Source organism: Myxocyprinus asiaticus, chromosome 50, assembly GCF_019703515.2.
Source record: "Myxocyprinus asiaticus isolate MX2 ecotype Aquarium Trade chromosome 50, UBuf_Myxa_2, whole genome shotgun sequence".
Classification (NCBI taxonomy): domain Eukaryota; kingdom Metazoa; phylum Chordata; class Actinopteri; order Cypriniformes; family Catostomidae; genus Myxocyprinus; species Myxocyprinus asiaticus.
Genome location: NC_059393.1, coordinates 15,401,639 through 15,417,653, shown reverse-complemented (window position 1 = coordinate 15,417,653; position 16,015 = coordinate 15,401,639). Strand labels below are relative to the sequence as shown.

Below are 16,015 nucleotides of genomic sequence, written 5' to 3'. Positions count from 1 at the left end.
AAGAAAGTCATAAATATTTGGGATTTTATTACACTAAAATCATTAACAATTTTGATGTTTACAAATTGAGGCTATACTTTTGAAATGTGTATTTTAGCGTTTATGGACTGGCCCCATTGACTTCCGTTATAAGTGTTTCACTGTACCTGCGATTTTGCTTATTTTTGTGGAAAACAACATGCTGTATATTCTAAGATTAAAGGGATAGTTCACTCAAAAATAAAAAATAAATCTCTCATTTACTCACCCTCACGCCATCCCAGATGTATAATAATGTCTTCTGCTGAACAAAAACAAAGCTTTTTAGAAGAATATTTCAGCTCTGTAGGTCCATACAATGCAAGTGAATGGTGACCAAAATTTTTAAGCTCTAACAAGCAAATAAAGGTAGCATAAAAGTAATCCGTACGACCCCAGTGTTTAAACCCATATCTTCAAAAGCGATATGATAGGTGTGGGTGAAAAACAGATCAATATTTAAATCCTTTTCTCCAGCCTGCCCAGTACGTAGCAATATGCAGAAAGAATGTGAAAGTGAAAGTGGAGATTGATAGTAAGTAATGTACTTAAATATGTATGTTTCTAACCCACATCGATCATATCTGTTCTGAAGATATAAATGTAACCACTGGAGTCCTATGGATTACTTTTATGCTGCTTTTGGAGCTTCAAAATTTTGGTACCCATTCACTTGCATTGTGAAGACCAAAAGAGCGGAGATATTCTTCTAAAAATCTGGGTTTTGCTGAAGCAAGAAAGTCATACACATCTGGGATGACATAAGGGTGAGTAAATGATGAGAATTTTCATTTATTGGGTGAACTATTCCTTCAACTTATATTCAACCCAGAACATTCCTGTAGTAGGGTTTATATCTGCCTATTTTTAAACCACCGGATGGTGGCGACATTTCCTCACTTATTCATTTTCATTCATTCAGTTTCTGGGAGCGGCACTATACGTGACTAAACGCTCACAGCATTGTTGCTGCACTGGAACTAAGGAGCGATTCCACAATCTTAAACATATAGGTGCGCGCAAGCAACAACAGGGTTTAAACCCTTATGACTTTTCTAAAGTAAATAAAACTACCCCAAATATTGCTGTTCATAATTTAATAGCCATAATCTTAATTTAAATAATAATTGCATTTAGAAAGCACTTTGCATTGCACTGGAGGACTGAGGCATTAGATTGGAAAATCACTTATTTTTATTTATTATTCATAATTAGCATATTTAGAACTGAGCTTATATCGGGATGATAATTATAAGAGGAAATTGAAACATTTTCCAGTGTAGTTGTTCTAGGATAAAATTGCAAATAATTTCAGGGGGCCTTTAATCTACTTTTCTAGTACTTAGTTTTTACTTGTCTTAATGTGCACCATTCATTAGCCTATCAGAGAATTGGAATAAAGAGATTGTGATGTGTTTACCAGGTAAGGGAGTGAGCAACTGACACTGCAGCCATAGCAACGCGACTGCGGTAGTAGTATAGTAGTCCATTAGTGATATTGGGAAGAGGTGCAAAGGACTACAGCCTATTGCCCACGTCTGCGCTTTCGCAATCTGGCTGCGTCAGGATTCATCTCCAAGCAATACCGTCATGGACGAGGTGGAGGACGGCGATGAAGACCACAAAGAGACTCACAGGTGCGACATGCTGGACTCTTCCTCCAGAAGAATGAAGAATTTAACACCAGGAGGGGGAGCAACGGCAGTGGCGAGCAGGAACTCCAACAACAATGATCTCCGCGTAGCGCACGACAAGGACTTCGCCTCTGTCTCGTGTAAAGGCGCCACGGAATCCGCGTTCCTCCTGTGCCAGGGAGATGTCTCCGGCTTTTGCGCCCCGGTCACCAGTGGTGGCGCGGACAAGTCCTCTGGAGCAGCCGCGTTTGAAGGGGAGGATGGCACCGGACGGAGATGCGTAATCAACGGAGATTGCAGAAGAGAAGCGGCCACCTCCGCGAGCTTGTCCTCGACCCTCTGTAAACAGGAGAAGCAGACAGGTGGAGGTGGTCACTCCACCACCGCCAGCATGGATGGCTCGGTCACTCCTTTAGCACAGGGGCCAGGGGCTGAGACGGCGAGTCTAGGGGCCCCGACCTCCAATGCTCCCAACGAGAAGGACTCGAGAGTTGCCTTCACAAACGCGCCGAGCAGAAAGGCGTCCTCACCTGCCCACGGAGCGACCCCGAACCAGCAGACAGGGAATTCTGCCAGCTTTCCCAAGTTTGAGGATGGACAGATCGTGGCAGATGATGGGGAATCAAGAGACAATCAAACTTACATGCAGAGACAGTTCAGTTCCATGCTACAGCCCGGGGTTAATAAATTCTCCCTGCGTATGTTTGGGAGCCAAAAGGCAGTGGAGAAGGAGCAAGAACGGGTCAAATCGGCCGGCAATTGGATTATTCACCCTTACAGTGATTTCAGGTAGGTTTAAGTTGAATGAAGTCAATGGAGATTGCACAGGCCTGAATGCCAAGCATGCACATTATCAATAATAATGATTCGTGTGTGTAAGAACTTTTCTCTTATATGTGGACCAGTTTGGCAGCAGAACTAAAGCTGTCATGGTTCGTGTCATCAGGTGTGTTTTAAACCATAAAATTGATGGAAATTCTTTTGTGTAGGAGCTGGAAAACTGCACATTTTAGATGAAAACAGGACAGGACAGTTTTCCCAATATTAAGGAATTATCATCCTGGCCTCTCTGGATAAAAGAATGAATGCAATTTAGAATGGAATAAAATTTGCCTATCACAGGCGTCACACACATTTTTGATTGAAAAGCAGAGTACAATGATTTACCAGATGGAAACTATTTGCGTTTCTCTCTTTAGCAATACCTTTCCCTGATAGCACACATGCATCACCCATATGTCTATTTGATGTGCGTGTTTACATCTGGAATATGTTTTTTTTTTTTAGGTTGTTTGATCATCTGCACTACGTCTGCAAGACATTTCCTCTCGGATGTCAAAAAGACATTCGGCAGATGTCTTTGAGATGTTTATGATTTAGAACATTTGTAAATCTGATCTTTTTAAGATGTTTGTTCCAGATTAAAATATATAAAACAGATATCTCGGAGACATATAGAACGTGTGCTATCTGGGTTAGGTTTTGTACAATGCCTAAAGGTTTTGTACATGCATTCTTAGATAGCACATGTACGTCTCCGAGATGTCTGTTTTAGATAGTTTCATCTGGAAAGCATCAAATTCTTATTAACATCTGCTAAACATCTTAAAAAGATCAGATTTACAAACATTATAAATCATAAACGTCTCAAAGACATCTGCTGAATGTCTTATTGACATCCAAGGGGAAACATCTTCTAGGCTTTTTACAGATTAGTGAAAAACCAGAAAATAAATAAATACACATTCCAGATGTAAACACACACATCAAATAGACGTCTGGGTGATGTACACTATATGGCCAAAAATATGTTGACACCCCCTTCTAATTAAAGAGTTTGGTTACTCCGTTAATACCAGTGAAGATAAATCATAATTCTACTCCAAACAATGGCATTCTAGGGCATTCGGTGCTTCCAACTTTATGGCAACAGTTTGGGGAGAGCCCTTTTCTATTTCAGCATGAAAATGCCCCTTTGCACAAAGCAAAGTCCATAAAGAAATGGTTTACTGTGTATGATGTGGAAGAAATTGACTGGCCTGCACAAAGCCCAGACCTGAACCCCACTGAACACCTTTGGGGTGAATTGGAATGCCAACTGAAAGCCAGGCCCCATCGCCCAACATCAGTGCCGGACCTCAGTGATGCACTTGTGTCTGAATGGGAACAAATCCCTGCAGCCATGTCACTACATACAGTATAGTGGAAAGCCTTCCCAGAAGAGTGGAAGTTGTTATTGCACCAAAGGGGGAAATTGATGCTTACGGTTTTGAAATTGAAGGTTCATCAAGCACATATGGTGTCCACAAACTTTTGGCCACATAGTGTATGTTAAAACAATAAGTGAAGTGTCTCGTCATCAGAACTGAACCCTGATAGCACACATACATCACCCAGACGTCTGTATGATGTATGTGTTAATGTCTATAAGACGTTTCCTCTCGGATGTCCATAAGTATGTCTCAGATGTCAATAAGACATTCAGCAGATGTCTTTGAGAATTTATGATTTAGAATGTTTGTAAATCTGATCTTTTTAAGATGTTTAGCAGATGTTAATCAGATTGTGATGCTTTCCAGATGAAAATATCTAAAACAGACATCTCGGAGATGTACGTGTGCTATCTGGGACCCTGGACGCGATAAAACCATTTAATATGAATTATTTGAAACCATAATTAAGTCTTAGATGTCAAAAATGCACATGAACTGTAGAACACAAATGTTGCTCTCCAGGCAATCACATTAAATTGGATTCTCTTGCTCCTCTGTGGTCTATATTTAATTTTTTCCCAGGACAGAGCACAGACGACGTTCCTTTATATACTCTGACAAACAGGTTGATTTTCATTCGAGTCCAACAAAGCCTATTTTTATAGGATTATTAGCCTACTACCTGAATTCACAAAGCTGCTAATGCACTTTCAATTGGATACACAGTTGAACAATGTTTTAATGGAATATTTTAGATATGTAAAAGGCTCTATCCCATACGAGGAAAAATGAATTACTCTGGAACAAAACAGTCTTGTTTTTCAAACATCAGCATCATTAGAAGATTGCATGCCTCGCCCATGCTTTTAGGCATTCTGGTCATTAATGTGCATTCATGTATGATGAAGGACTGCCAAATGAACGCTACTCTTCTGTGCATGCAAGAAAAGACTGATTTTGAGCCTTTTGTATACCAACTGATGTCGTAGTTGATCCCATTTTGCCCTTCCTGTATCTCTTTCTAGCGTTTATGTACGTCCTTGTGATGACCTAGTATGGGTTGAGGTAACTATTATTTATGGGTACAATATTTCACAATACTGAGCATCCAATGGCGATATAATCACATGAGGGCTATTTTATGACGCCCTATATATCGCGTCTTTCCTCGTCTTTTGTGCGGCATGTTTGACAAGGCTTTTACGGTGGCCCACGTGTGCACAACACAACAAAATTAGCAAAATAAATTAAATTCACAACGCAATGAAAATAAGCTGCAACACAACAAAAAAACAACAACAACACACGGAAATAAACCACAGCACAATAGAAAAGGCACAATACAAAAATAAGCTGCAACAAAACAGAAAAACAACAACACAATGAAAATAAGCTGCAACAAAAGAAAGCCACAGCACAACGGAAATAAACCACAACACAACAGAAAACCACAGCACAACGAAAATAAGATGCAACACAACAGAAAAACAACACAATGGAAATAAACCACAACACAACAGGAAAGCAGCAGCACAACCAAAATACGCAGCAACACAACAGAAATGCCACAGCACAACGGAAATAATCCACTATCAGAAAAGACACAACACAATGAAAATAAGCAACAAAACCAACACAAAAACAACAACACAACAGAAATAAACCACTGCACAACAAAGAAATGACACCACACCGGAAACAAACCATATCACAACACAATTAAGCCACAACATAACAAAATTAAGCCATAACACAACATAAAATAAATTGTTAAAAAACATTTATTTTCTGTTAATTTTGTTGTCTTGCGGCTTATTACGTTGTGACTTATTTCCATTGTGTTTTCAACTTTTGTTTGCTTTGCTCATTTTTGTTGTGTTGTGCACTCCTGGGCCACCAAAGGCTTGGGTTATTTATAGGGTGTATTCCTGTCTCAGTGTGCACAAGGACTGAATCTCATTTCATTATTCTAAGGGTGTGCCTGTTATAGTGAATCCAATTTGTCAATGAAATATCTGAATAGTTCCCAAAATACATTCTCATATAAATATAAAAAATGCACCAAAGTATGCCAAATTATTAATCCATTCGCATGACCCTGCCTTGAGGACTGCTGTGACAATTTATTATTGCTCTGAAACCACTTTTATTTTATAACACAATATGTGTTGCCCCTGAGACATTTAAATGCCTATTTTTGAGATAATTGTTATAAAAATGTTAAATAATATGCTGAATTCTTTGACATTCTCACTTCAGGCTTTAAGTCACCCATCCAATCATAACATAAATTCTATTATTTTAGTCATTTCAATATAATTGAAGTAAAAAAATGAAAAAATTAAAATAATGTTGAATGCACTTGTTCATGCACATATCATCTATGTAGGTTCTACTGGGATTTCACAATGCTTATGTTTATGGTGGGCAACTTGATTATCATCCCTGTGGGCATCACCTTCTTCAAGGAGGAGACCTCCACTCCTTGGATTATCTTCAATGTAGTGTCTGACACTTTCTTCCTCATGGACCTGGTACTGAACTTTCGTACAGGCATAGTCTATGAAGACAACACAGAGATAATACTGGACCCTGAAAAGATCAAGAAGAAGTACCTGAAGACGTGGTTTGTGGTGGACTTTGTCTCATCCATCCCGGTGGATTATATCTTTCTCATCGTAGAGAAAGGCATCGACTCGGAGGTTTACAAGACGGCAAGGGCGTTGCGGATTGTGCGTTTCACCAAGATCCTCAGTCTACTGCGACTTCTTAGACTGTCCAGACTCATTCGTTACATCCATCAATGGGAGGAGGTAAGACGGACAATTTTACAGTTTGTCTTCATAGTTGAAGTCAAACAGGATCTGTTTGAAGAAGCTAATTTTGATGAGAGCTATCCCTTTAAGCAACAATCTTGCACAATTTTCCCAAAAAAAATAAAAGTAAAGAAAAAAAAAGAAAAAGCCACCAGTGTGAGTCTCACACTTCTACCATTCTTAAAAGGGTGTTTCTTCAACTTTGGCCAGTTTCATGTCTCAAGTGTTGATTTAAGAAAGAAGAAAAAAAGAAAAAGAGATTTCAACTTTTTTCTTATATACAGTATATTTGAATATATTGCCCCCCTAGATTTACCTTGAGGCTCTCTCCAGAAACTTCTGTAGCCCTCCGCCCTGAGTCGCACTACGCCCCCGGACTGACGGCGAAATATTAGTCCCCCACCTCAAACCATAGGTGTAGATTTAGGTAGCGATGATAGGGACATGTCTCTACCAACTTTCAGAAAATTGGAAATGTCTCAACCAAAATTTGGGCAGTTTTACCACACCGAAAATACTTTAACTTTGCTATGTTTTTATTTTCATTTTAAAAACTGTTAAAGGTCCTTAGTAAAAATGGTTCATGGGTTGTTGTCACGTGGCACCTGTTACTTTTCTCAGTGCTGTGCAGGATACACCGATTAGAGTCATAAGATTAAAAAGAAAATCATTTTCTGGAGATTACAGGGACGGATTTTCATTGGTGTTTTACATTCAATCCTTGAAATTAATAGATTTGTACAAAATTTTTACCAATATTTAGAAATGTATTCTTGCATTATGTCCCTACCAGCTTTCAAACCAAACCTACGCCCTTGCCTCAAACATACAAGTGCCCCACCAAAGACTGCATCCTAATACCGTCCCTGTGTAAAAAATATTTTAACAAGACTTTGCTTTATAGAAAAGTGCCTAAAGTTGAAGAAACACAGAAAAATGGTTTATATAAAAGTCCAAGAACTAGAACATTTAACAGTCTGCAGAACAAAAAGTCCCCAAAACTGTTATTTAGCTGTTGATGTCCAGTTTCTTGTCTGTAATTGGAAACGGCAGAGCGCAATCAATGATTCTCTTCATTGATTGCCAATGCTGCTTTCCAGGTGTTTTGTTGTGGGTGACTAATTAGGCTCAAAGGCTAATTAACATTAGAGTTAATTCTGTTATTAACCATCACAAATGTTAATAACAGCAACTGATTGACCACAATGGCAAAAACAGTTCGGTGTATTAGCATTGAAACCGACATTTTAAAATACCAGTTTTTATGAACATTTGAGATGACTACATAGAAGACCAGCTGTTCAAAGTGACAGCAATGTGACGATATGTCTTAGTTAAGCATATTCCGATGATTCACTTATATTTGTTCTTTTCACCACTAAATGGCACAATTATGCTCCTGATTACACTGTGGTAATGTGAGCCAAGCAAGGCCCTCAATTATTGAATCAACCTTGCACAGCAGCAGTGTCGCATACACTCGGCACTGTGTTTGGCCTCCTTATTGCTCTTGATTGCTTAGGCAGGGACATGGAGATTAGGGTCACTTCCAGGTTGTAAAACCAATCTGTCAACGATAATGTAAACTAAGTATTATTTTAGAAGTACCTGCTATAAAGTGAGTTAATTAAATCTGTGATTATTTTTTGTATTCACGCAATCAAGTATTCATGATTAATTCGGCAATCTGCATCACTGGGAGCTTAAAAAAACACCACATTTTAAAAACATTAGCTTCAATGTTTTTGATTATAATGTTAAAATAATTTCTCCTGATGCAAAGAGACCTTTAAGTGCTTCCACAATGTCTTAAGAGCACTGAACCTGATCAAAGAGACTTGCTGTAGATGCCGTGATTGGAAACAGACCAAGAACTGCAAAGTGACAATGATATGCTAAACAAACATAATGTTTCTCTTTAAATATTATTCTCCAGTCAGTTTTATGTTTTGTGTTGTCTCGGTTTAAAGATCATGTCCACCGTGCTGCTTTTACTCAAGCTAGAAAAAAACGACCCACGCCGTCTTCAATCTTAACAACTTGAGCCAAGGTTGTGTCTCCGCCTTGTCTTCTATCGCTGTTTTTGGCCTAGTTGCTATTTAGGGCACTTGGCTTTTCTCAGGTGTGACAAGCCTTGTTACTGTTATGGGAAGAGAGTGTCAGCGCTGTCTCGCAGAACCACACAAGACATTATCTTGGACTGGTGCCAGATCGCTCTCCAATATCAGTCTTCTCCACTTTGTAACCACAAACAAATGGTACACACACCGCTGTCTCCTAGAGACAAATTCTCAGGTCTCTAGTTTTTATCAATCCTTCTAGAAAGAACATGGTATCTGTTTGGCACGGCGCTTTCATCATTCACAATTGTGCTCATATCACCTTGACCTGGCAGTCACCGATATTGAATCTAATCTGACAGGTTGAGTAGTTTTAGGATGACCATACCTATTACATAAAGCTTTGGAAATGATGTCCAGATGTTGACTCGTACAAATCTAGAGGTCACAAAATAATCAACAGATCAAAAGGGTTTTGAAACAATTGCTTGTTAGAAGAATCCCTCCAAAAATGAAAAAGATAAAACCCTTGTAATATACCCTTTTCTAAGCTCTGCCCCCCTTGGTTACTGTTGCGCACTCAGACAAGCTTTATAGAACGTCCCACAACAATGAAAGGGAGATTGACCACACTAATCCATTTTCGTTTGAACTTTCAGTTTTCAGTTTGCTAACGTCATTGTTTTCAAAAGTATGTGAATATTGAGATAGTTTTCAGTTGAGAAAAACATTTTAATGTAAACGAGAGGCATAAATGTAACAAAATTAAAGGGTTTTCAAACTTATTAGTGTGGACATGGCCTGAAAAGCTCCGCTGTTTTTCTTAAAAAAAAAAAAAAAATGTTACATTACGGAGTAACATGATGAAAAACTGCACAGATTGCGAATCAATGTTTACGATTTTTTTAATATAAAGAGAAAAAAATATTGTGTGTTTCATCTCTGGGTATTTTGTGTCTCTATTATAAGTGTCCCGACAAGTACGTTTTACCATATTTGTTGGATAATATCTATAAAATATAATATGAAAATATAAAGGTGGGTTTAGCATTGGGTCAGCTGCCCTTAAAGGATTTTTTTTGGGTGAACTATTCCTTTAAAATGTTCTGGCTTGTCCTAGAGATTCCTGTTGCCTGGTGCTACTCAAGTGTAATGCTGCTTTTATTTCGTCTGACAGATTTTTCACATGACCTATGACCTGGCCAGCGCAGTTATGCGCATAATCAATCTCATTGGCATGATGTTGCTGCTGTGCCACTGGGATGGCTGTCTGCAGTTCCTGGTGCCCATGTTGCAGGACTTCCCTTCGGACTGTTGGGTGTCCCTGAACAAGATGGTGGTAAGTCTTGCCGTCTTAAAGCGCGGTCACATTTAACTTTGCACAGCGAAATTCCACAAGCGAAATACAGTCATCTAAATGGGAATCCGCACGATCGTGAATTCCACACGACATACTTCAGGTGGCAAAGAATTTCCACTCCTGGATTTCATGTGGAGTTCAAGCTTGGTGAACTTTGACAGGTGAATTCAAACAAAAATTCAAAAATTTATGAATTGCATTATATAGCAAAACGTCAAACTATGTGGCATTTATTTTAAAGAAACATAACAGAAGCACACTTTTAAATCATTTGTATTGTCATTGTCCAAAACAGAGTGACGCCATTGGATTAATAACAAGTAGTTTTCCCTACATGAAGTTGAGTGAATTTGGTTGGAGAATGAAGGCTAGTTGTCAGCCTCGTAAATAGCTCAGTGGGCTTCATTCATTAAACACAAGGAGAACAAATTTTTGTGTAAATTGTCATATTTATGAAAGTTTTCGTATTTACAAAATGTTAGTTGATACGACCAAAATTTACACCTGCTGCTGACTATGCATAAATCGTGTGTAAATGACATCTAAATGTTTTGTGCATGTGAATGCACATGTGCCCCATTTACAAATATTTTGAATTTTCTAACAAACATATTTAAGCTACAAATCTCAGGTGTACGCAGCGTTTGTGAATCTGGCGGAAAGTTTCCGGGGAGGTCTGTTTTATGTGCAAATTTTTCCCAAATTACTTGTATATTTAAAAAAGTTTCATGAATGAGGCTCCATGTGTACAGAACAGGATTATGAGCTAATAATTGGAATTACAAACACACTGATTCAAATTTTAACGCCACATCCACACTAATATGTTTTAATGTGTTTGATTTTGTACGTTTAATCCTCTCATCAACACTGGAACATTGGGGAGCAGACACATTCATCTGCTTGTCGCAGGCACTTACACCCACCCCTCCCTCAATTCCCGCAATCATCCATCTGCTCTAGAACTTCTCCCTGCTGTTTAGTCTAGTCTGAAGTTAAGACATTGTTTGGACATTTGGTACAATGATGTAGAAAATAACCAATCGTGAACTCTTGCTTGACAAAAGTCTATAGTGTCAAGCAACTTCCACTAGATGTATGATTTTTCCTGGGTCATTTGGGGATTCACATTTTGGCACAAAGCCAATCAGAAAACCAGATGTTGGCATGTTTCAAGTTGTGTGGAGTTCTGTGGCTTTTAGTCCATGTCTTTTAGCTTTGAAGGCATCTACATGCTAGTGTGCATCAAGTAGGTTTATGTTTGTGATGTGAAAAACTAAACTTAAAACTAAATGTATGAAATACATCAACCCAGGACAGGAAACTGCTCACTGGGTCTTTCGACTGGTTGTTTGGATTGGTTGATAATCGTTTTTTCCCAGTAGGGTTACAACTGTCCCATTTTAGCTGGGACGTCCTGTATTTCGTCCACAATTAATACTTCCTGCACGACGTTCAAATGGAAAAATGTCCCGTATTGAAGGAATCGTGTCCTGTACTGAAGTGCCAAAATCCCTAAGGGGGACCACTTCTCTGCCCCGGGTCTGGCGGCGAAACATCTGGTATCGAAGCGCTCATAATGCTCAGTGCTCAAGCATCCCGTATTCTCACAATGAAAAGGTGGCAACCCTATCTCCCACTTTTGTATGAAATTTTTTTTTAATTTAATTTAATTTACAAATGGAAGAATGGACAAACCCAAGAGATCATGTTTCTACACGAGAAATGAATAATTCATTGGCTGTTCTAATAAGTGCAGATTATTTGGGTTTTCCCATTTGTTTCCACGCTCTCTAGGCTATATGTTCTCACTTGTCAAAAACCATGTGACACGGGAACAGATTATTCATTGGCATTTGTACTGCAATAGCTTTGAGTGCAGTCATTCTAGTCGCTGCCAGTGCTAAGTGCAATCAAGGTCAGCAGCTTGCGAAAAATAAAAGACGCAGCGTTACATGATCTGTCACGTTATTTCAAGTGTCTGCCTGGTCACACAACAGGCCCTTCTTTGTGCAGTAATGAAGCCTCTGAGTCACTCTTACTCAGGTGTTGTTAAGCTTCAACAATGGTGCTAACAAAACCTAGATCATTTATAAAAATTTCTAAATTTTTTCGGATAAAGGGACAAATATACCAGTGCTTAAAGGACTAGTTTACCCAAAAAAGAAAATTCTGTTATTATTTATTTACTGTCATGTTGTAGTAAATATTCAATGTCTATTTAGAGGACCAGAACTAACTGTTGTAAAAAGTATCATCATATGTATTCTCCTTTGTTGGTTTAGAATAATTTCATTTAGAAAACATAAAGATGTGTTATGAGAGCGTATGGAGATGTCCAGACAGAAAAATCCAATACAAAATAAACTAGCTTGTAGTTGCGTTCACCCTGGGTGCAGAATGTCCAACGCAAGAAAAAAATATGAATGTGTGTCTTCAGCAGTGGAAGGAAAACATCTGAGATCACCAATGCAAAGATTCATCAATATAGCACCAAAATCGAATTAAAATTTCATTTAGACTCACATAAATGAGTTACAGCTGGTTTAACGGTAATTCACCTGCCGCTGTGTTTGCAGCCTCTGATAGATCAATGCACTAAAATACATGCCTTTGATCCCCCTTTTGATCCAGCTGTGCCCTGTGATCCATGACCTAGCACTGTCAAATCCATCCATGCACAGACTGAATCCTAAATAAAGCCTGTGCAATTCACAGGTACAAGCGCACATTTAAGTTTTTCAAGGGTCTTGCTTATGAGGCCATTCACAGTCATGGGCATCCCCAACCTCCACAGCAGCCACTTACTGTGCATGCACATGTGCAAACAGATCAGGCCTATTTAAAGATATGAACTAACATAATGAGATTTAATCATCCATGGGGTGGGTGGGTCCTTCTAGAGCATCATTTTTGCCAAAATACGGGACATGCCACCTAATATGGGACAGTTGGCAACCTTAGTAAAAAGGCATGAAGTAGTTAAGTGTAAATATCTTTATAGAGTCAACAATGATCTACCCTGATCTACACTGTCCACTGTAAAAGACCCTTAAACAGAGGGACTTAAATGAAACAAGCAATGCCACATGAAACCTTTATGTATTTCAGCTAATTAGCACTAGCTTTATTTATTCAATGACAAGCATATTTCAATACCTCAGCCAGCTGTCTTGTGTATAAGAGTAATAGACAGTGAATGTCAGGATAATTTTTCCCTTGGCCAGTAGCTGCGACACAGTGCTGTTAATGGTTGTCCAAGGAAAAGCCTTAAAGTAACTAGCATATACTATGCAAGATTAGCATGGATTGAGGGTGTAAGGCAAGCTGTGCAATTGTGTAATTAAGGCTTTTAGCACACATTTAACGTGTGTTACTCGCCCCCACTAGCATTAAGAAGAATAAGAGGCTAACTTCATTTGAAAGCTTGACTAGCATTTAGCATTTTTTAAATCATGCTAGCAGCACTACAGTTCGTGCTTGTTCAAACAGATTATACAGAAGTAAACATTTCCTTTCTCTTTTCTCATAAAAGCAGGGTAAAGGGGAAAAAATATTTGTGAATATTTTTGGTGACAGAAATTATAGCAGTGACTGAATGTAGCGCACATGTTAGTGTGTTGAATGGTGATTGTTTTGATGCATAAGGATGGCCTTTAAATGGTTTAATGCATTAATTTGCATACTGTCCTCTGAGAAGCATGCCACTGCCAAGCGACTCTGTATTTACAGCTTGTTGGTGTTCATGTGAGCATTTACAAGTGTCAAACTGATCTCCATTTCTCCTTTAAATTTTAAACAACAGAATCAGTCTCACCGTTGAAAGTGCGACTCGGATCTATCTCACGATGTAAATAAACAATAAAGTTCTTAATTACATTAGTTTCTATCCCAGCTGGAGGATAAAAAACATCTTAAACCTGCCTGGTTTGCTGGTCTAAGATGGTTTAAGCTGGCCTAAGATGGTCTCCTAGTCAGTTTGAATTTTCTTCACTGGTCTATCAGCCTGACAAGATGAAAATTACCCCTCTTAACCCCTTTAAAACCAGCAAACTGATCTTCCAGGCTGAAAGACCAGCTAAGACCAGAAAAACTGATTAGGCTGGTTTAAGATTTTATTTTTTCCCCAGCAGGGTTGCCATTCAGATCTCATGAAGGTTCAAAAAGGTGACAATAGAGGCAGTTTCGGGTATTATTTAGATGTTCTATTGTTTACCTGCATGCCTAGTGAAATATTCCAATGAACTTAAGAGATTTGTTGTTCTTGCCTGGGTTCCTGTTGCTCATCTGGTAGAGCATGGTGTTAGCAATGCCAAGATCATGGGTTTGATTCCCAGGGAACACCCAAACTGATTAAATGTATATACTGAATGCACTGTAAGTCACTTTGTATAAAAGTGTTTGCCAATTGCATAAATGTCAAAGATAAGTATGGTAAGTTAAGTTTCAGAAAGTAGAGATGCATGTAAAGAGGCTCAAAGAAAGCAGACATGCTTGTAAACAAAGCTATCTTACACACTGCATACCTTCTGCAAAACCAAGTCTTTGCAGTAACCCGAATCAAGGGTTAGACTCCAAACCATGTCTTGGCTTTGTTTTTTTTTTCATCTGTACAGGTGCATCTCAATAAATTAGAATGTTGTGGAAAAGTTCATTTATTTCAGTAATTCAACTCAAATTGTGAAACTCGTGTATTAAATAAATTCAATGCACACAGACTGAAGTAGTTTAAGTCTTTGGTTCTTTTAATTGTGATGATTTTGACTCACATTTAACAAAAACCCACCAATTCACTATCTCAAAAAATTAGAATACATCATAAGACCAATAAAAAAAAACATTTTTAGTGAATTGTTGGCCTTCTGGAAAGTATGTTCATTTACTGTGTATGTACTTAATACTTGGTAGGGGCTCCTTTTGCTTTAATTACTGCCTCAATTCAGCGTGGCATGGAGGTGATCAGTTTGTGGCAATGCTGAGGTGGTATGGAAGCCCAGGTTTCTTTGACAGTGGCCTTCAGCTCATCTGCATTTTTTGGTCTCTTATTTCTCATTTTCCTCTTGACAATACCCCATAGATTCTCTATGGGGTTCAGGTCTGGTGAGTTTGCTGGCCAGTCAAGCACACCAACACCATGGTCATTTAACCAACTTTTGGTGCTTTTGGCAGTGTGGGCAGGTGCCAAATCCTGCTGGAAAATGAAATCAGCATCTTTAAAAAGCTGGTCAGCAGAAGGAAGCATGAAGTGCTCCAAAATGTCTTGGTAAACGGGTGCAGTGACTTGGTTTTCAAAAAATACAATGGACCAACACCAGCAGATGACATTGCATCCCAAATCATCACTGACTGTGGAAACTTAACCCTGGACTTCAAGCAACTTGGGCTATGAGCTTCTCCACCCTTCCTCCAGACTCTAGGACCTTGGTTTCCAAATGAAATACAAAACTTGCTCTCATCTGAAAAGAGGACTTTGGACCACTGGGCAACAATCCAGTTCTTCTTCTCCTTAGCCCAGGTAAGACGCCTCTGACGTTGTCTGTGTTTCAGAAGTGGCTTAACAAGAGGAATACAACAACTGTAGCCAAATTCCTTGACACGTCTGTGTGTGGTGGCTCTTGATGCCTTGACCCCAGCTTCAGTCCATTCCTTGTGAAGTTCACCCAAATTCTTGAATCAATTTTGCTTGACAATCTTCATAAGGCTGCGGTTCTCTCGGTTGGTTGTGCATCTTTTTCTTCCACACTTTTTCCTTCCACTCAACTTTCTGTTAACATGCTTGGATACAGCACTCTGTGAACAGCCAGCTTCTTTGGCAATGAATGTTTGTGGCTTACCCTCCTTGTGAAGGGTGTCAATGATTGTCTTCTGGACAACTGTCAGATCAGCAGTCTTCCCCATCATTGTGTAGCCTAGT

At 38.9% G+C, this 16,015-nt stretch overlaps 1 protein-coding gene across 1 annotated transcript in view; it reads left to right on the top strand.

Moving 5' to 3' along the window:
- Positions 1–1,608: 1,608 nt before the first annotated feature.
- The window catches only part of LOC127439191 (potassium/sodium hyperpolarization-activated cyclic nucleotide-gated channel 2-like), a 35,837-nt gene continuing 21,430 nt past the window's right edge, over positions 1,609–16,015 (top strand). Inside the window, exons 1-3 of the mRNA XM_051695327.1 lie at positions 1,609–2,441; positions 6,255–6,678; positions 9,919–10,080. Coding sequence (XP_051551287.1) covers positions 1,609–2,441; positions 6,255–6,678; positions 9,919–10,080 — 1,419 coding nt within the window. The remainder of the gene's footprint in view (positions 2,442–6,254; positions 6,679–9,918; positions 10,081–16,015) is intronic.